This window comes from Larus michahellis, chromosome 9, assembly GCF_964199755.1.
Source record: "Larus michahellis chromosome 9, bLarMic1.1, whole genome shotgun sequence".
NCBI lineage: Eukaryota > Metazoa > Chordata > Aves > Charadriiformes > Laridae > Larus > Larus michahellis.
The window spans coordinates 18,560,409-18,582,581 of record NC_133904.1 but is presented as its reverse complement, the minus strand read 5'-3'; the positions used below and the strand labels follow the sequence as shown (position 1 = coordinate 18,582,581).

The window sequence follows — 22,173 nt, the reverse complement described above, 5'->3', positions numbered from 1 at the left end:
TTAATAGTAATACTTCTCAAAGTAGTAATAATTTTGTGGAGAGTTATACACACATACATGCATGCACACATATACATACAGTTTTCACAATAATTCACTGGGTAAAAATTTTTGCTGTCCTAGTAAGCTCCACTGAAACAGGTTCTGTGGTTCTTCCCATGTCCTTCGGTCCTGATACCAACAGCATTTGCTTTTGATACTCTTTGAGATAGACCCCACGTGTTCGTACCTAAGTCTGGGTTCACTCTGTAGTCTGCATATACAGGTCGTAGCAATGGGACACTTCATCTCAGGGCAGCGTGTTCTGGTTTAGCTTCTGCTTTTCAAGGCAGGATTTGAATGCTGAAGAGATGCATCTCTCAATTTCAATGGATATAGAAGAAAAAAATCTTTTCAGTACAGAAGTGGAAAGTTAACGAATTAAGCTAAAACAGTGACTTCTAATGGTCTATTTAAGTAGCATGTTAAAACTGTCTTTTAAAGAGTAGATGCTGCACTGTGTTCCCTGTGACTGACAGTGATTCTTAGGTTTGCCCATCCTGCTGATTGGCCTTTATACTGTGTCCTTTCATGTAGTATTTAACAATCCAAGACAATTAAAATGCAGTAGTGGATTTGTAGCAATGTAATATATTGTATGTCTATATTTCAGCTGTAAAGTTTGGTCGAATGTCAAAAAAGCAGAGGGACAGCCTGTATGCGGAGGTGCAGAAACATCGAATGCAGCAGCAGCAGCGAGATCATCAGCAGCAACCGGGAGAGGCAGAACCACTAACACCAACATACAATATCACCACCAATGGGTTAACAGAGCTACACGATGACCTCAGTAATTACATTGATGGGCATACCCCTGAAGGTAGCAAAGCAGACTCTGCAGTTAGCAGCTTCTACTTAGACATACAGCCTTCTCCAGATCAGTCGGGTCTTGATATTAATGGAATCAAACCAGAACCAATATGTGACTACACACCAGCATCGGGCTTCTTCCCTTATTGTTCTTTTACAAATGGGGAGACCTCTCCAACTGTGTCCATGGCAGAATTAGGTAATGAGAGAGAAAAGCTTCCATTGTAATTGTCTTAATATAGTACCCTTTGGATTAAAGTGACACATTTAGGCAGGTGATAGCGAGAATGCTGCTTCACTACAGCTGGGAGCATGTTTGGGCATTCTGCTGCGCAGGGCACAATACCCTCATCGGGGTACGTGGGGAACACCTTATGGAACGGGACTAAAAATCCCAGGAGCTTGTGGCTGATCAGCTCTAGTAGTGTTGCTTTTGTTTTCAGTCCTTGTAACAACCCTTTGAATACTGATAAACAAGCTAATTTTTAGCAGTGAGCAAACAGAGTATTTCTTTATTTGCGGATTATTTTTGAACATTTTATCTTCTTTTTCATTAACTCAATACTCTTCTTTTCTAACAAAAAGTGAGGAGGCTGATTTTCTTCTGCTCTTTACCAGTACCTGGGAAATACGAAACCAAAGCACCAGTCTAATCTGAGGGCAGTTCTCCTTGCCACTGGTTGAAGAGAATCTGGCCCTAGATACTTCAGAAAATTTTTGAATGTAGCAAGTTTTGATAATTTCCCTAAGAGCCTTATAACGACCACATTAGTGAGCACGTTTTACTTTAAACTCTTCCCTGAATGATTTCACTAGGGCTGAATTCCACAACTATGACTTGTTGTGCTGTGTGAACTGGTTATGAGCAGACTGGAACAGGGCATTAGAGAAGTGGGTTTAAGATTCTGTTACTTACATAAGCAGTCAGGTGTTTAAAACAGTGATTCTGCTTGCTTAAGCAACACTTTTGCTAATTATTCCATTATGAGAACCTAAAAGTAGTTTGAAAAATTGGCTATTCCAAGTTAAATTTTTCTCTTTTTGCTAACGTTTTTAATTAGAGGCCAGTACATGATACCAGATTTTGCTTGTTTCGTTTTAGTTTGTGTTCTTTTGAGAAATTTTGCAGAGAGGAAGGGAGGAGAAAGATTACTTTTTAATGTCCTTATGTTGCAGAATGCAGTTCTCTGCAATAGAATTTGTTGTGACAGCCAAAATATTGTGTCTGGCTTGAGTTCAAATAACTTCGGTTACAGATAAGTAAAAATTAGAAGAAAAAATTAGGATAAAGGCTGTGCTACCGGCTTTATCTCAATCAAACGGTTGTTAATAGTCTTGTGCGAGTTATTAAAAGATTTATATTAAACCCACAGGAAAAAGAAGGGGCTTTTCCTGCCTCGGCCAAGTGTTGAGTTTGGAACACCGGCCAAAAATAAGCTTGTCGTGTTGCTTACCTGTATGTACATAGTGCTTGCACTTAAACCCCCCAGAGCATGATTTGGGTGCCCAGCGTTGACATTGCCAAACAATGCTTGAAGAATGTTTGTCTTCCAGACTAAGGTTTCAGTTTAGAAAGGTGTGGCTGGTCAATGAAAGTATTTAGGTGTGTGCTGAAATACTGTCCAGAACTGAGGCCCAGGTTTAGGAATAACAGGGTTATACGTCCCCTTCTGCATCCTGCGGGGACCCAGGTAGAGCGCTGTCAGGTGCTGCTAGCGAGAGCAAATGTTTTAAGCACGTGCTCGTAAAACAAACCACAAACATTGTTCTCAAACAGATGAAAGCTGTGATGACAACCGAAGTGTAAACTGCCTTATATTCTACATTATCGGTTGCGGAGGTAGCACGCACAACCTGATTTTACCTCAGCCGTGTCTCGGCCCCGCCGTTCTGCAGTGAGACACCGACGGCCCAGGCGCCGCTCCCGCGGGGCTGAGCGCAGGGCGCCCCCTGGCGGAGCCGGCCTGGCCTTCGCTGCCTCCGGCCTGGGGGCCGCTTGCGTTCAGTGCCCTTGTTTTCAAAGCACAGTGCAAGAACTGCAAGTAAAGCTTTTTTTTTTTTTTTTTTTTTTTTTTTTTTCCTGAGAGGTAACCCTCTCCCCCGTTGCAACTGGAAGCTGTTCGCTTTCTCGTGGCTGGAGCTTTGCATTTTTAACGTGCGTCACTTTCTGCTCTTCCTTTTAGAACATCTTGCACAGAATATTTCCAAGTCACACATGGAAACCTGCCAGTACTTGAGAGAGGAGCTACAGCAGATCACATGGCAGACTTTTCTGCAGGAAGAAATCGAGAACTATCAGAACAAGGTATAAAAGCTTGCCAAACTATGGCATGCTCTTTTTTAAAGCATGGTATTTCTATAACACGCTGCAAAATTCACTTTTTCACTGCTTTCTGTTTACTATCAGGAATGTGTATTTTTGTGTGTTTTCAAAAAAATAATGCACTAGAATCAAAAGCAGCAAGATGGTTAGGATATACTTTGCATTTGTGATTTTTACAGGTACAGGAAAAGGCAAAGCCATACTCCCAAAATCTATCTGTCTGTGACTGATAAACAAGGATAAGAAACCAGAGAAGTTTTTTTCAGTCCTAAATGGCATGTTATTTTCATTTCTTAATTTGTAATCTCCCGGATCAACACCACCACCAAAAAAAAAGATGAAGCCACCAAGTTTTGTGATTTTACGTGATGGTGTGTTTTGTTTCGAGCTTACAAACGCAGCAGTCTGTCAGATTTCCAGCCTGCAATGCCTGGCTGTAATCCTGACTATTCCACAGTTGTCACCCAGGTTTCAGTTCTCCCTACAGAACAGGTAAACACTAGTGCCACCCCACCGGTGGGTGCTGTCAGATTCAATCGATGTTTGGATTCCCAGTACGCCTTCCAGCCACGAACTACTACCAAAGGGCTACTTTGGGAAAACTGTCTTGGGGAGCACTGTTAAAGTACGCTGTTCTTTGAACATATTTTTCATTTCCACAAAAAAATATTTAACCTTTAAGAATATAATTTTTCCACTTGCTAGGTAATTTCATTCTGAATTATTATCAACCTATGAAAAAATTACTGCTTGCATGCCTTCTTTATGTTGTTAACAAGGTGATCTTCATATATGTATATTTTATATGTATCTTTATGAAGATGAGCTAGTTAGGTAATGGACATTCAGTACAAAATACAGAAGTTGATGGGAAAAATGTGATTACGCACTGCTAGTGTAAATTGGCATTTTCTTTTGATGCAGTGAACAAAATTCCCAATGAAATCACCAGAATCATTATACTTTGACATTTTTGGCTTATGAAGTAAAACCACCCCCACCTGGATCTCTGCTGACCTCACCAAAGAAGTCTTACATGTTTGCACTGTCCACCTGAGGCTCTGGCTTTGAGGTTAATTCCCCTTGTCTCACAAGCAGACTATATAGCCAGGAGTGCTCGAGAGAACTGACTCCGCTTCTCTTTTCAGCTCAGTTTTGCTTTATGAAAATGGGCTTTCCAAACCTTGATTAGTAATTTTTCAATTTTTCTTCTCTCTCAAACAGCAAAGGGAGGTAATGTGGCAGTTATGCGCAGTCAAAATAACAGAAGCTATACAGTATGTAGTGGAATTTGCCAAACGCATTGATGGCTTTATGGAACTGTGTCAAAACGATCAAATTGTGCTTTTAAAAGCAGGTATGTGGGTCAGTTTTAAGGTCTGCTTCTATTGGTTTTGACTGAGGAAGTTGCTCCCTGTATGCAGTGATTATATACACATATATATGTGTTGTACAATGATCATTTAAAATAACACAGGGGAAAACCTTATGAATTGTCTGTTTCTCTGTATGAAGTACTATACCTTTTTAGTTACCCTGCGTAGAATGAGTTCAAGTCTACGTATGAAATTTTCAATATGAAGAAAGGGAGCAATGAGTGTGTAAAGACGGAAAAGTTGGATTCAGATTTTTTATTTTGGCTTACCAATAGTGAATGACATATTTCAAGGTAAAAATCCAGATTGTTCTATGCAAGATGTTGTAGAAGTAATGCAGTTTACAAATACTGGACAAATCTGTCAAAGCTTCGTGAACGTAAATCTAAATGAGCTGCTTTGACTTCAGAGACTTCATTACTCTAATAAAAAATCATTAAGAGTTTATTAGCATTAACTAAGTTGCCTTAGCAAAAACTTCTAAAGGGGTTTATGGGAATTCTTTTAATTCTACCAGCAAATGAAACTATGCTCTGTTACACCACAGAAACCTACGACCCTACTTGATTGATAAAGAGCGTAGGAAATTTTTTAACCCTTACTTGCTCTTTGCAACTGAAGTCTCTACTTAAACAGTCAAACATACATTGTTTCTGTTTTAGGGTCTTTAGAGGTTGTGTTCATCAGAATGTGCCGTGCCTTTGACTCCCAGAACAACACAGTCTACTTTGATGGCAAGTATGCTAGCCCAGAGGTTTTCAAGTCCTTAGGTAAGGAAATGTCAAGTGTTGTATCTTAAAAAAACCAAACCAAACCAAACAAAAACGCAGAATAAAAATAATAAGGTGGAAAACCAAGGGGACAGCTGCTTTGAAAAATTCAGGCTATCATATTCAAATAGAAGAGTTCCAAAGCTCAAACTGCTTATTTTGAAAGCAGTCATGCTGACTCTGTTTGAGGCCAAGCTTATTTCAGGAGTTAAAACAGCTTAAGCCCATGCAGTAAAGGACTGCTGGTGTTGAAATTCAACACTTAGATCAGGCTAGAACAGTCTGGACACACTTGTTAAGAAGAGAAGCCCAGATTTCATATCTAGTGCAACATTTTCTATATCCTGTTGGAAAAGGCAACAGATTTTAAGCTAATTTTGGATATACTGACATTACTGCTTTGAAGATGTTAGTAGTGTTTTGTAATATGCAAAGTCCAGTTTTTTGCAGGTAAAATACAATAAATCAATTTTTTTATTAAACCATAGTTTATAATTTTGAAAATTTTTTGCATATATTTTTGCCGATCTTAAAAGGATGTATTTCACTGGGTACAGATTTGGGATGTAAGCCATTTTGAAGGGCAGTGAACATAGGGCAGCAGAGAATGCTGTACTGTTCCCTATTCTCTGCCTTTCTGAAACACCTCAAGGGACAAGGTCTGAGTGCAAACAATTTGGAGAATGCAGTATCAGATGTGGGTTCCAATGAAACATGACTTGCATCTGTTACCAACTACATCCAGCAATTTAGGCTGGGTTGGGGCTGAGACCTGCAGAGGAGAGCCCTCCTCCATCAGGTGCAGTCCCCTTCAAAGCAGGGCTCCACTTTTGCGAACTGCGTAACAGCATGCGTAACAGCAGCAGTAACCTGACTTACACCTGTGTGAGCAAGAGAATGGATGAAAGGAGACAGAGTTCCTTTTCTGCATGAAAAGCTTTCAGACCTTGGCTTCTCCCTTTGCTCCTGCATGTTCCGTGTATGCCTCTCCCCCCTCCCTCTCCTGTATGCTCAATAGTCTTAAAATCAGCACTTTTAAAGTACACCCTTCAAACCTCCAGTCCGCAGTGACATGAGAAAGTTCCATTTAGAACAGAAACAAAGCTAAACCAATTTTGAGCTTGAAAATGGGCTTGGCTTTTATCTGTATTTACCCCAAAAGAAACAAATATGGAAAAGATAACAGCGTGCAAAATCTTCAAAATACTGGTTGCCGGGGTGTGGGAGCTGGGCACTTGTGGGAATGGGGGAATACGCTCAGGCATGAGCGAGATCTCACTGCCATCGCTCCACTTCTCCTGAAGGAGAAGACCATTCACCTATGAAGTATTTTACATCCATTTTTTCACCTCCATCAGAATAAATCAACAACTCTGTAGCTCTGAAGCAGTTTTAAACAATGTGGCATGAGCTGTACCTTCTTTTTGGCAGGTTGTGAAGACTTCATTAGTTTTGTGTTTGAATTTGGAAAAAGTTTATGTTCTATGCACCTGACAGAAGATGAGATAGCTTTGTTTTCTGCGTTTGTTTTAATGTCAGCAGGTAAGAGATAAAGGTTTGCTCTACATTTATTTGGGTAGAGGTCGTTTTTATTTTGAAGTCTTTTTAATGATAATGTTAAGACTATCGGGCAGTGTGAAATGTCATCACCTTTTTCAGTGTCTCCTTCTTGACCAAAATTTTTATTTTAACAAACACATTAAAACTATGAATTCAGGAATAAATTTGTTAAGTTCGAAATCCTAATCTAAGCCCTTGTTTTCCAAATTTTCACCTCGTTGAGGACTCAGCTTCTTTGCAAAAGCTTAAATGCATGTGAGTGAGACCAGTGGGTCAGTCCAGGTGAGGCAGGCAGAAGGTGGCCACTGAATTGATACAGTCAGCTTTCGATGTACGTGAGCTTGCAGCTGTAGCAGAATTATCTCAAGCACGCGACAGAATGCTTCCAGCATCACCTCGGGTCCGTTAAGTGGGGTTGCCATTTCAGTGTGGTACAAAGGTACCAAAGTAGCTTAGGCATCCGTCCCCATCGGGAAGCTGGGTACACTGAGAATTATGGTGCCAGGCATACAGGTCACCCCAAGAGTCAGCCTGGGTCTACCATACCCATGACCAAAATAACTTCATAATCTCAAGCAGATCCGCACAGTGCTCCAGGTTCTGGGAAGGCTTACTAGGTCGGGTGAAACGAGATACCAGTGCAGAAAGTCAGTTCATGTCTGGCGTAACACCCAAGGAAATAAACGCTCTGTTTTTAGAGTGCAGCAGAGTGACTCAGGAGTGGTGGCGGAAGAGTCTGTTAGGAAGAGCGGGTTTATTGAGACTATAGAAATACATTCTCATGCTGTTTGCCAGATGGGAAGCATGCTAGCCCTGTGCCTTAGTATCTAAGCCGCAGAATCCCACAGTTGTGCCACGTGGAGGATGTAGCAGCTAATACTACTTTTCTGCTAGGAAGTTTAGCAGCTTTTTGTTTTTCTAATAGCTGGTATTTGCTTCTGATTTTTCTGTATGTCACTGTAGATCTTAGCAAGAAGATTCACTCCAACTACTTATGGATTATGTGATGTATTCGTTTCCCACTAAAAAGTTGCTAGCTTCATTTTGTAAATACCCTGCATTTTACAGACATCATTAGCAAATAATTAATAAGTCTTACTCAGGTATGCTGCATTATTCTAATTAAGGGCTTTATAAAAGTCATTTTAAATGCATGTGATAAATATACTAAAAAGCCTATTAATTTTGAAACTCATTTGCTATATAAAAGTGTATAAGAAGTGGAAGGAAGGTTGCAAACAAGAGAGAGAATCTGTAACAGACTTAGAACATCCTGGTGCACTGTGACTGATGTGTGCAGTACTAGAGGTGTTAACTCCATTTATATTTAGATCGCTCATGGCTTCAGGAGAAAGTAAAAATTGAAAAACTCCAACAGAAGATCCAGCTAGCACTTCAGCATGTCCTACAGAAGAACCACCGAGAAGATGGAATTCTAACAAAGGTAAGACTCGTACTGTGCCGTGGCACATAACTATGAAAGTATGCTTGCTTATGAACCATGAACGATGGTGTAAAAGCTTTTAAGCAGTTAATTTGTTATTTGTAAACCCAGAATTCTTTGTTCAAAATCAAGGTGCTTAGCTGAAACTATTTACTAAAAACTGGAAGAGGTGAAATAATGAGGTACTACGGAACAAGCTTGGTAACGGTCTGAAAAGAAGTATTCTAGTGTTGAACTTCATGAAAAGTGATGAAGGTTTTTATGCTATTTCTCCGACATGTTTCTGCCACACAGAATACTATTTCAGTTCTACAACATGCATGCCTTAAGCCTCATGAAATCTCTGCCTGCATGACAGTTAAGTCATAACGTGCAATACCCAAACTAACCTTGTTTTTCAGTCTTCCATCACAAGTTCCCTACACAGCCTTTTTCTCAGCAGTTCTTCCAAATATTGATGCCTAGGGAAGGGAAAAGAGATACTACATCCTATTATGCTGAAGTATTAATTTTTCAAAAATGGAAAAATGGTGTGATGATAAAAAAACGTGAAGAACTGGAGAAGGATAGGCACTTCTTACAGAGCTTGTTCCTTTTAGAACTCTACAAAGCCAGAAAGCTTAGGGTTAGTTTCACACCACAGAATTAATTACAAGAAAAGTGGGATGGTCCATCCCAGGCTTTGCAGCTTGCCCTCATTTCAAATCCTAGCTCATATAATTCTTTTCCCAAGTGTATACTTTGGATACTTTTGTTGGAAGAAGTTTCTTCCATGTGCTTTGATAAAAATAATTTCCTCAGTAAGTTCGGGGAGAACCCTAGTAATATTTTTGAAGTATGATTTTTCTGGTCTGTTCCTTTTGACCTTATTTGGCATAAAATAAAAAAGCCTAATCTATCGCATTGCCTGTTCCCTCCATAATATTCACAGTGGGTTTAAAAGTAGTCAGGACTGCCTTCTTCCAAGAGAGTGACTAGGTTGCATGAGTTAAGATCCAGCCATGCAATACTTCTGTATCAATCCAGTGCTTGGAAGGCAAGCGAGGAAACATAATGATGCATTTTCCTAGGAACTTGAAGAAAAGATTATTTCACAAATAACATTAATCCATTACTTAAATAGCTTTTTTTTTTTTTTTAACCTAACATGACAAATATCCTTCACTACACATCTGAAATGTCATTGTTAAGGTAAACAACTGAAATGAACTCAAACTGAGAGCTTTAATCCTAAGAGCGAGATCGGGAGGCCTGGTTCCATGTATGACCGTATGACTTCTGTTCATTTTTTTACAGTTAATATGCAAAGTGTCTACTTTAAGAGCACTGTGTGGACGACATACAGAAAAGCTTATGGCATTTAAAGCAATATACCCAGACATTGTACGACTTCATTTTCCTCCACTTTACAAGGAGTTGTTCACTTCAGAATTTGAGCCAGCGATGCAAATTGATGGGTAAACGTATCACCTAAGCACTTCTAGAATGTCCGAAGTACAAACATTAAAACAAAAGAAAGGAAAAGAAAAAAAAAGAAAAAAAAAAAGAAAGAAAACCAAGACACTTTATATGGCCCTGCACAGACCTAGGGAGCCAACACACTGCACATCTCTTGGCGGTCGGGGTCAGGCGAAGGATGGGAAACAATGAAACAAAGTTGAACTTGTTTTTCTCATGCATATGATTTCCATTATGCCTACAAATATGGACCCTTTTTCTGTCTCAACTTCTCAATCCTTGACCTCTGTTTACACAGACTGAGGGTACTAATGTCAGAAGGTTGTTTTCTCTTGTAGTTCACTGCCCAGACTTTTGATAGAACAATCGATTTGTTGATCAGAACACAGAGTCCACCTAGTAATCAGCGACTGGTGTGCATTGCAGAGATTTCAGCATCAGTTTGCACAACTTGCTCATTGTTTCATGAAGGACGATTTTTTTCACCTACCAGTTTGCCAGTAGACAGAATGGCATGAAAAGGGTCCATAGCAATAGCAACAATAGCATTATAATATATTACAGGGTAAATGGGCATGAAGACTATATATAGCAAAAGAGATATTGTTTATATATTGTTTTAATTAATATAAAATGTAGTTACTGGTATAGCTTTTCTTGTTGAATTGATAAGGCACTTTCATTTTGCACCTTTTTCTTTAAATTAAATGCTAGCGTGTTCATTGTTGTGTTGCATGTGCACCAGAAACTCAAGTTTAACTGAAAAAGGTTTGGCAGGTACTGGTACATTGGGAGGTATTTATGCTGCTGTTTTCCATGTTACTTTTAAAGAGAAGGCTGGTCATATCCCGAAATGGTTACACAGATTTATTTTTTTTAAAGAGTTGAAAATAACAACAACTTTCTAAATTAAAATCGGCTTTTCAGCTGTTAATTTCAAGGGTACTTTTATTTTCAAATCTTTCAAACCTGGATGTTTAAAATTACATGCCTAAATTCGTATTTAGGTGCACAAGGCAAAAGCCTCATTTTCAAAGGTGCTGAGTTTCCGCAGTCGAAGTTGAACTAAGCAACTACCGATCACTTACAGATGCGTAACAGAGCATCCTTGAAAATCAGGCTATTAAATAAAGTGTATCTCTACCCACCCTAAATCCAGGTTTGAAGGTATTTACTCAACTCTCTATCTACAGTAGAAGTATGTGTATATGACATGTATGTGGAAAAGCAATTTTTATACATAATATTACATACTTTTGTACTCCATATTGTAAACAATGCCTTCAAACTCCAAACTCTAGCCTAGCAAAATCCATAGGAGCTTTGGTTTTAACTTCAGTGAGATGAGAACACTGACCCATGTTCTTCCAGCATCCAGCAGTTCAATTTCAGGTAGCTGAACAGAGAAGTCCATTACTCTCCTTATTTAAAAAGATGCACTTTAAAGTTTATCAGATGAGGACAGACCAACAAAGTAAAGGCACGCTGTTGCTAGAAAACATTTTGTACTCTGTATAACGCCTGGAAATCATTAATATCATAAATCTGCATTCTGTAATTCTGAAATTGTGATTCCCATATTGCATAACCAACCAATAAGCCAATTCTTGCAGTCTTTATTATTTTTACTAGTAATAACTGTTCCCGTTAGGAAGAATGCTGTCTCTGAGCAAATATGGCAAGTAAACCTAGTTCTGAAGGAAGCAGATTCACAATAAATGACATGACAAAATTAACTGTGCCTGTTTGAGCCAGAGGTGCGTAACTGGTTTGGATGAGATGAGGATGTATAACTGGATGCCTTGTAGGCCTACATAAGTGAAGTTTCTGAGGAAGTACATAAGAAAAAGCCAGGAACTTTAAAAAAGAAAAAGGAATGCAACAGAATGTGCTCCACTGCTTTAATTTCCAAGGATAAACAATCTCTTACATATGTTATAGTCGCTGGAAAGTAACAGAAGTGAATAGAAGCACACTGAAGCCTAACTATTTTAAAAAGGAGAATTAGGTCAGTGAGTTATTATAAGCAAAATAAAGGTTTATTCTATGGTTGGAACATGTTTCCTTTGGGGTCAAATTGAGACATTTGGCTGCAACAGCTAGGAGAAATTTTATGGTCTGCCACATCAGGGAAGGTGACAGCTCTCACTCATCTCTGTGCTTTGAAAGGAGGAGGAGATGAGCATCAGTGTTTCCCCTACAGAGCAGCATGCCCTGGAGTATGGAAGGGGAACAACTGCGCCTCCGGCAGCACCAGGGTGGAGGCACGAGAGGGTTTTGGAAAAACTCCCCAGAGCTGTCCTTTTCCAGCTCCATCCCGCGTGCTCCCGAAGAGGCAGCTCACAGCCCAGCACGTGCTCTCTCCAGCCTCACTGAAGCACTTTTCCTAGAATCATTGTTTACTTTATTGGAGTAACTGGCATGATATGGTACTTTCATTCTAATGTGTGTTCCTATTTTTAAAGCAATCCTTTTAACTAACAAATCTTTTCTGAATGTGACCAGCCTTAGGTGCTAGTCCTGTAAAGATCAACTAAACTTAATTTCAGTGTCAGCTAATGAATAATGAAGTAAGACCTGTACTTCTTTAGAGACCGAGATACAACTCCTACTTCTGACAGTAAGTAGACTACCAGGCAAAATATTTGGGGATTAATTTTCATTCACATCCTTTTCTTACCTTTTCCTGATGAATATTAGTACTTTACCAGGCATCTAGGTGCAAATGGTTTTGTTTGGTATCTAGTTCAGCATTTACTAATAAAATACATAACCGTGAAAAGGTTCCAGATGGGGCCTTAGCTGAAAGCCCTTTACATCTGAAAACAGCTTGAGATGTGATCTTCCAGGCCAGAAGGTGCTGCCATTTTTGTCCATGGGAGCTCCCATGTACTGGCACCTTGGTAAATCAGGCTGTGCGTACAAACCCCCAGTAACTCTGCCTTCCCGGTCACAGTTAACAGCCACTTGGCAACAGAATATTATTTTTGTTTTGCTCTTCATAGAGAGGGGAAAAAAAGGGATACAGCGTGGCAGATGTACTGATAAGATTTCTGCTGCCAAGGAGGCTTTTATGAAAGGGGATGTGGAATAATGCCGGAGCGGCCGGTCAGAGTGACAGCCACGTAAGCGCCCGGCGCAGCAGAGGAAGTGCGCTCTGCAGAACCTCTGGGACTGCGGCCTGGTATCAGGTGGTCAACCAAATAGTCATTTAAAAAACGTATTTGGGGGCAATGGAAATTCACATGAGTATTGTCATAATCTGCCCAGTTCGCTACAAACCAAAACATGAGGATAGCTGAAGATAAAGGAATAATACATTGTTTTTCAATGATCTGTTCCTTAAAGTCTGCAAAGAGATTTTGATTGGGTGTTAGATCTATCCACAGAGATGTTTTCTGGCTTTCTAGGAAAGAGATACTATACTGTCATTTGAACCACCCTAATATACTTCAACATCTCCAGCACTGTTTGATGTTTTAAAAACTACGGGATTAGGTGAAAAGGGAGGCTGGTTTTAAGTTTGGTTGTTCTTTATTAAAGCTTATCTATCTTAGTATGGATACCAAGATATCTGTGTGTGTCTGTGCACCTGTGTGTGTGTGAGAGAGTACATTTGTGTGCGCACATGAATATACGCGTGGGTACGTGTGAGTGGCTGCTTCTAGGCTGTTAAGTGTCAATGGAATAAAGAAAATGTATTCAAAATACTTAAGTCAAAAATAGAAGGTGGAAAAAAGATTTATTCTATACAAAGCCTTGTCTGGACCACTTTAGAGAGACTTCTATTTTTTTAACCCTTCTATAAATGTTTGATGGCACTTGAAATATTCCTGCAATAAAATGTGATTTGTGTAAACATTAAAAAAAAAAAAGATTTTGTAATGTGAAACAATGAAAGAAAGTAATGTAATTTTTCTAAAAAACAAAAAAAAACAAACGAACGAACTTTGTATTATTTTCTTGATGGAATTTGTCTATTTGTCTTTGGAAAACTTTTTATTTCATTGAATGTGCCATAGTAGAGGTGTGTTTTTCTTTTTCTTTCTTTTTTTTCGTTTTTTACATTTTAGATAAAAGGAATAGCTGTGTTCCGACATTCCAAAATGCAAGATGACATAGCAGTCATGATTAAAAGGTTTGATTAGTAAGCTTCAATCATTGTTGCTTTTTTTGCACATGTTCTTCATTCCTCTACAGTGCAATATGTACATAGAGCACTTGCGGGTGTAACCTTGATCCCTCAGGGAAAAATACATATTTGTACAGGACTTTTCTTTTTTTTTGCCTTTTTTTTTTTTTTTTTTTTTTTGCTAAGGAATGTCGATTGAATCACTTGTCTGTCATTGAGGGGCAGCCAGATAATAATCCTATACCACTGTCACCAAACATTGATTGTTTAAATTTTGTGCCCTTTTATAATTTAAAAAAAGAAAAATAAAAGTTATTTTCTGACAGTTCTTTGTGCTGATTGGTGAAAAAAAGGGTAAATAGATAAGCACCTTATGATTGACTTAACTGTGAATGACAATCCATCTCGTTACCAACAACAGAAGCCCTATCATTTTGGAGCTGGGGTTAACAGTCAGAAACTAATGTGCTCAGGGATCTTCTAAAACTCTTCAACAGGGTGGCCAGTACTACTGGTGGAACAAATTACTTTTAAAAAAAATACACTAGTATTTCTTCCCTTTCCCCTCCCCCCCCCCAGGCACAAGAGAACTGGATATTTTTTTTAACTAAATGCTCTATGCGTGCCTCATTCTCTTACTCAGTTTTGCAGTATAGCTGCTCTTTGGTCTTTATTCTGTTCAAAACTAAAATAATCCAAACAGCGCAAAGGTTTTGCAATTATATTTTAGAAAATAAATGAATGCTGACCCATTAAATAAGTGATTGAAATTAATTTCAATACCCTCGGGACATTTTTATAGGACTATTTTTCCAGCTGAATTTCAGTGTTTTGCAATAGAAAATGGGGTTTCAGTATTTAAATTATTGTCACAGAAAACAAATCAGTTTATGATAGTACAGTAAGAACGAAAAGGAAATGGTTAGGTTTTGGCAATGAAGACACATAGAAAGGAACATAGATCTGCAGGAATACAAGAACAACAATTCAGACCTTGTCTGTCATTGTTGCATATGCTTCATGGTAAAGCAAAAATCCTGACTGGAAAGAAACACTGAGGCTGAAGACATTTTCACATCCACAGTACATCAAATACAGCCATTCCAAGTGATTGCCATGGCACCAAAAACCAGCAATGTCTAGGAAACTCCAAGTGCCAAATTGTAGGATTCTGGAAGCCTGTCCCAATTAGCCTTGTTTTATGGCTTCACGTTCTTTTGAAAATCCAAATAGAAAAGTAAATAAGCCACTACAAAGGAAACAAGCAAGGCTTCAAGACTTTGGGAAGTCTTTAAGAGACTGGGAAGAGACCGAATTTCTCCATCAAACATATCTTTCTTCTTGCAAAAAACATCAGTTCTCCGGTACCTTAGGTTATCGAGGGGTTTTTTGACTGGGTATATGGCTTCCACTTGTTTACTTTAGATTGCTTAAATTTATTAATTTATTTCTTGCAGTTTTATAAGCTGACGGTCGAGTTTAGCTCAGAATGGCTTTCCAAGGCAGAGAACTGCTTAGCAAGTCTGACCTCTTTAGCAGTTTGTGTCCTGGCATCTTCAGCAGAAGAAAATCCCTATTGCTTATTCCCAGTAGAACCTATTCTTTACATACTTGCAGATCAATTAAACGCACTGTTAATATGTACAATCTCTAAGATGTTTTAGCTATGTAGTGGGGCGATCCAAACATTACAGTGTCTTTTTTTGGATTGGCATAGACATTCCCCAGTCTGTACCTGATGAACAAAACAGGTTGCACAGTATAAGCTGTACAAACAATGTGTATTTTTTCTCTACGTATTCCTAACTCCCTAATGTAGATAAACTTATTAATATGTCAGAAACAGCATTTATTATCCAATATCCAAAAATAATAAAATAAAATTTTCTCTTGAGTATATGAAACTCTACCTGTGCTAGCTGATTGAGGTTGCACAGAAGAAACACCTTTGTTTTCCTTAGCTGGAGAAATATAACTATTAGGATTATTTTTTCATTGTTAATAATAATATTTATTACTTAAAAAGTTTCATCCGTGAATATATTTGAATATTAGCCTTCTGTTTTCTTCACGCTTAAATATTCCTGTCAGTAAATCATTTGGTGGAAATGAGGGCAAATGCGTACACATACCAAATACAACAACAAGAAGAGAAGTTTTAAAATTTAAATGAGTATTTATTTTAAAATCATTGCAGTATGTGCTTTAATCCTAGTACTGTGATAATAGCTCACTAAATAATGCTAAGTCACTGGACTTGAGGGGAAAAGTATGTAACATTTAGGATAAGATACAGTCTATCTTTGGAACTTTATTCAGGTACTAAATAGAATTTTAACATCAAAATAAAAGCTGTATTCTACCTTTTTCATACGTAATGTTACTGTTTATCTTTTTTTTTTTTTGCCTTTATCATTGGTAGAATATAGCAATAACTTTATAGCAATAAGTAGGCTATCCAAATAAGAAACAAAACATGGTAAAGGCTTCAGATCAATACTCATAGGTTTGTTTCTTCTGCCACGATATTCACTTGTATGTCTTCCCTCATAATCTCATTATTTTTTCAAGCTCAGCTTCACAATCAAGTTGTTCAGCTTGATGTGTGACATCACACCTTTTTGTTAACATCTGCATGTTTTCGGTGTTCACATGTCCTTTGTATACTTGTTCTCCTGTAAGTCAGTGTTTCTCAAGCTTTCTGAAAGCACAATCCTTCTGGGCTGTATTTCTTCATAGGGCTCTCTGTGTTGGAATTAACTTACTTTTTCTGGGGCAGGGAGTGCGAACCAGCTGTAATTACTGGCGGCATTTCCTAACTGAAGGAACTGAGCTACTGCTAGTACTTAGTAACTCCACAGCTACTGCAAATGCTTGTAGCCAAGGGCCAGCTCCTCTGCGCTGCGGGCGCTGAGCTGCATCCAGCGAGTGGGACGAGTTGCCTGGCCAGCGTGCTTGCCCGCAGCCAGCACAGCCACGCACCCTGCGCTGCAGAACCGAGCCCCGTTTGCCTGACACAGTGTTTTGATAATAATCTAAACACGTTGGCAACTTTGAAATGGTTGTGACTTTCGGTTTGAGAAACACTACCCTTAATTACCCCACAAAGTCTTAATGTACATGCACAAACCTTACAGGAACTTGCAATCTGTAATTCTATCTATATCTAATGCAGAGAATTCATAAGCAATACAGTGAATTTTATTTCACAAAAAGGCATACGTACTGTACACCTTTCTAAATCCAAAATGTTCCTCATTTCTACACTGATTTAGAAACAAGTTACAGAACAGTGGTGAATATTTGAACTATTAGGACATTAACTGGCTGCTTCTTTATATGTAACTGTATTGTCTGCCTGCTCCTTTTCTGGAGATGTGTTTTTGTATTGGATGTTTGGGCCAATGGGAGGCTTCAAGCTACAATGTATTTTCCCAGATTAAATATATTTAACATATGACAAACCCCAGACAAGGCTTTTTAAAATGTATAAAGAACTGCAGTGTTAGGTGGTTTATTTGCAAACTGTTTTCAATGTTGTCCATTTTTATGGCACCTTTAACAATAATCTTGTTTCCAAAGTACAAAAAAAAGGTTAAAAATACTCTAGCCATAACTGAATGTCAAGCAATAAAAACAAATGACTTTTTGTGCATAGATTTAAAAGAAATACAAGTTTTAGACATCTGCATGTAAATGCAATCTCTTGTTTACTGCTTTCTTAAACTTGAGCAACTGATTCCTTATTTTACTACTAATTTAAGGACTTGTAATGGCCTGTAAACATTTTACCTTGCTCTATTCTTTCAACTCTAACTTTGTCTCTGCTTTGGAGTCATAATATTTAATGTTGTTCTGCTCACCTCTATACAGTTAACTTTTTGCTTTCATTCTGTATAGATAAAGTTATACTATAAACAGCCTACACAGTGCAAATATTTATCTGTTTATCAAATACCACATTATGCTGTATAATATCTGTTTTACTATATAATCTATTTTAGACATAGCTGTTTAGAACTAGAGTGTGCTATTTTTGTGTTTTTCTGATGTGTGGTGCTAGATAAGTTACTTTTGTGAACAAAAGCAAACAAACCCCTTTTATTCCTAGACAATACCACCTTTGGGTCTTGTTAATTTCACTGAGTATAACTATATATAAATATATATATATTTGTGTATATATATATATATACACCAACATATGCCCAACAAGTACCTGTATCAGAGTACAAGATTTGGGACATGGTTTTCTCTTTAAATGCATAGTGTCATTATATAAATTATTCTATAGTATATTTAATAAGGAGAAAATTACTTCACCGGTACAGATACTTGATATCAAATGTAGAATTGTTTTCTACATTATTAACATTATTAATTATTAATGTTATTAAAAATGTTCTGTCCAGCTTGTTATCCTTTTGGTTACTAAAACGGTCTGCCTATATTGTATCAGAAAAAAGAAAAACATCTAATCTGCCAGTATAAAGTAATTAGAATATGCTGTCTGTCTGAAAGGGAGGTAGTTATTTGGCTTGTTGTGAGAGTTCTATCCTGTCGTTGCATCTGATATTTATAGATGTTATTCTGCTGGGTGCCTTCCTCCCTCTTCACTTTAAATAGGATCTGTACACACTCAAACTGCGGATGTTAGTAGGCCATGCCTACACACTTAACTCCAGTTACTGTAAATAGGAATTTTCTGTGTAAATCTTCCGTGATAGATGGATGGCTAAATTCAGTCCTTGGATATGCTTTATAAACCGTGCATACATATCCAAGGACAGCCATTAGCAACTCAAGTTAATTCAGAAGTGGAATTTGCAACGTTTTGTCAGGTCTGGGGGTTTTGTTTTTATTTTTCATGTATACCTTAATTTACGTAGTCATGTACCCTTAAAAGTATTCCTGTCCCCTGTTCCTTTCATTCTAGATATTGTTTTCATGTTAATTCTTAAAAACTGATGGATATCAAATATCTAACTAAGGAGGTAATTAACCTTTTAAATATTTATTAGAATTTTTCTGTAATATTACTGAATTTATAAGATCTTTAGCAAAGATTTTTGAGCAATTTATTAAATACAATGTTTCTGTTTACTGCACTTTTTGATAATAGAAGGTAGTGAATTTTAAAGCCATGATTCTTGGCTTCCATGCACTGCTTTTATACCCTCAATCCAAGGAATATATATATATAAATAATTTTTTTTAAACAGCAAACATACTGTTGTCCTAAAAATAAACACAAACTTTACTGCACCGTGGGTATATTTTCGTAAGTGGAATGTTTAATTGCAAACACTATCAGGACAATTAAAAAAAACCTCTTGAAGCTACAATCTTATTTAAATATAAGCCATGACAATTTTATTTTCCCTTGTTGATTTAAGTCACCTTTTGATATTTTCAAAGAGAAAAGGAGTTGCTCTTAAATTTGTATGTACTAACCTATACATAATGCTAGGAACATGTTCTCCCTATTGTTTTAATTTTAATAGTTTGATATATTTATGCAAAGTCATTTGGTTAACATGTATTCTCCCTGTTTACTAAATGTTCAACGTAACAAGGCCAGAATAAATGCTGATTACAAATATACATCAGTTTGAAGATTAAGCACATAGACTTCAAAAAACCTCGTTGAGTGATATGCTCAAATTTCTGTATGTAAATACACACAAGTTTTAAATGCAATTATACTGTACATGTAAATATATGGTGTTATGTGTACAGTATGTATAAATTCCTTTTCTAGCCACAATAAAATGTAAGCCATCAAGAGGAATACTAAAGTGGTATTGTACTAAACCTTTGCTAATGATCTTTACCCAATCACTTAACTTTTCACTTTCATGGACCTTTCCCACTCACTCTTACGATAGCCTGCTTATATTCAAGTTTGTTATTTTACTCAGTCCCGAAAAAAGTATTTTGATTCATTTTGTAAATATGACTGTAAAAATAAGAGATTTAATGTTGTCTTTTAAATACTCCAATTTTCATTCTAATATGAATGTTGTTATATTGTACTTAGCAACTGTACCTTTAATATTACATTACCTTTATTAAGTGCATTGAACACATCGATTTTAGATGTGCTTTATGTACTGTTATCCTGTAATAAAACTTCAGCTTCTAATGGAAAAATCTGTCTTAATTTTTTGTCAGTAGCATCTTGGTTTTCTGATTCATGGTTCAATAGGTTTATTCCTTAAGGAATGCAGTTACAAAATCAGGCTGTGCTTCCAAGCACATATATCAGAGCTGTTCAGCACATACATCAAGTAATGTTTGGCAGCGGGGAAACAAGAAGATTCCCGAGCACCTTCTAAGCTCCCCTTTTGGCCAACAAGAGCTTTGAACCTCCTTAGAATGAATGTGGATTAATCTAGCTTCCCTCTCCTTGAAGGTGTCATCTTCATTTGAAACCACAGTTCACTGCATCAAGTGCAAAATACAGGAAGTCTGGCTTAGGGCCTTCCTGGTGACTTTGGAAATACCACTTCAGGCTAGATCTAAATGAGGATTTGCATATCAAAACTGAGATTTTAATACAATTTAGGCATCAAAATTACAGCTGCAGCTCCCCTCTGCTGTGCTAACTTTGGAATCACCTGCATATCAGCAGCACGCTTGGTCTTAAGACTTCAGGCATGTAAAATTCTACATCTGCACCTACCCAGACATGCCTCTGTCTTGACAGAGCTTTAACAGCTCATTATTTATATGCCTGACCATGATCCAGAAATAGGTATTAGCATTAATCTTTGAAGCACTACATCTGGAAGCAGCCTTCACCTACAGATCAAGTCTACAAAAAAAAGTAGCGGAAGCCGTGACTTTCTTAGAACTCTAGCACTCAGTAGTGCCATTTGTTCTACAGCAGCTCCATGACTGAAGCAGTCGAGACACTGAAAATGTAGATTGAATTTTCTTACTCATAGGACATGATTTCCACTCTCTCCACTCATGGGAGAGTTCCTAACCACCAAGATATAGGTTAGGCAAGAACTATATAAAGAACTATATACGTTCAATATAAAACGCAGGAATTTTTCTGAAGTGAGACACCAACGAAGGACTCCCATGCCCCGTCCGCATGAGGAAAGCTAAACTGTGGGTTATGAGGTGGTGGTTTTGATCCCTGACTATTTCACAGGATCACAGAATGGTTGAGGTTGGCAGGGACCTCCAGAGGTCACAAGCAGGGCCACCTAGAGCCCAGTACCATGTCCAGATGGCTTTTGAGTATCTCCAAGCATGGTGACTCCACGACCTCCTTGGGCAACCTGTGCCAGCGCTCAGTGAGCCTCACAGTGAAAAAGCGTTTCCTGATGTTCATGTCTATGTCATGGAAGTAGAAAGATCACATGTAGGAAGTAGCACCATTAAAAAACAAAAAAAAGCAGACACCACAGGTTATAGAGAGATGCAGACTGAAGTAGGATTTAACCTGCCACATTCACAATCTGTGGTAAGTCTTCTAATCATTTGGGTACGTAACTATTATCATACCTGGGTTTTGAAATGAGGTTACTCCTTACAAAGCTACCTCCAGGACTGGGCTCTGGGTGGATCTAGTAGGAGGACGAAAACCTTTCTGTTTCTCTGATATACAAACCAAAAAAGGGCGCAGTTAAAAATCAGTGTCGTTAAAACTGATGCGTAAGCAAGCTAAAGACACTCCTTTGTGGGTGGGTTTGGACATAATTCTGAATCATCTCAGTACTTATGTATTTGTGCATAGTGCCCAAAGTTTTAGTTACAGGACTCAGTGTTGTGAACGCTTTGATTGCTTCATGCCATTCCTCACTTCCCTCTTAATTTCTCCATCTGTAGAGCTGTGAAGGGGGTCACCTTTTCTTGTAACACCACAAGCAAATGAGTTTGCATCGCTTAGACCTACAGGTACTGAGAACAAAATCTGAATTCCACATTTTATCGCACTGAGAAGCCTGATCATCAGAAAAAAGGTCTTGTGACTACACCCACATGTTAGCAAGTGGAAAGTGTGCCAGGGAAACGAAGCCCCGGTGAGGAAGGAAGATGATAAATGCAGTAACCTCCACGGGGCACCTCAGCCCTCTCACACACGGTCCCAACCTCCCCTCAGGGAGGAGCCGCCCGGCAGAGCCCGGCCCAGCCACCTCTGCACCCCCAGGGCGGGAACCGCCGCTCGAGGCACCCAACATCTGGTCAGGGCCACACCTTGGTGAAGAACGTGGAGTCGGAGCAGAGCCCACAGCGTGAAGAGA

The 22,173-nt window shown here is 38.3% G+C and overlaps 1 protein-coding gene across 4 annotated transcripts in view; it reads left to right on the top strand.

Moving 5' to 3' along the window:
* RORA (RAR related orphan receptor A) overlaps positions 1–16,399 on the top strand; it is a 435,634-nt gene extending 419,235 nt beyond the window's left edge. For 3 of the 4 annotated variants that reach the window (XM_074600027.1, XM_074600030.1, XM_074600028.1), the window contains 7 exons: positions 653–1,048; positions 3,033–3,154; positions 4,397–4,529; positions 5,211–5,318; positions 6,750–6,860; positions 8,210–8,322; positions 9,619–16,399. In XM_074600027.1, coding sequence (XP_074456128.1) covers positions 653–1,048; positions 3,033–3,154; positions 4,397–4,529; positions 5,211–5,318; positions 6,750–6,860; positions 8,210–8,322; positions 9,619–9,783 — 1,148 coding nt within the window. In that variant the 3' untranslated portion in view covers positions 9,784–16,399. The remainder of the gene's footprint in view (positions 1–652; positions 1,049–3,032; positions 3,155–4,396; positions 4,530–5,210; positions 5,319–6,749; positions 6,861–8,209; positions 8,323–9,618) is intronic. The other variant, XM_074600029.1, reaches the window with a different exon arrangement.
* The last annotated feature ends 5,774 nt before the right edge of the window (positions 16,400–22,173 follow it).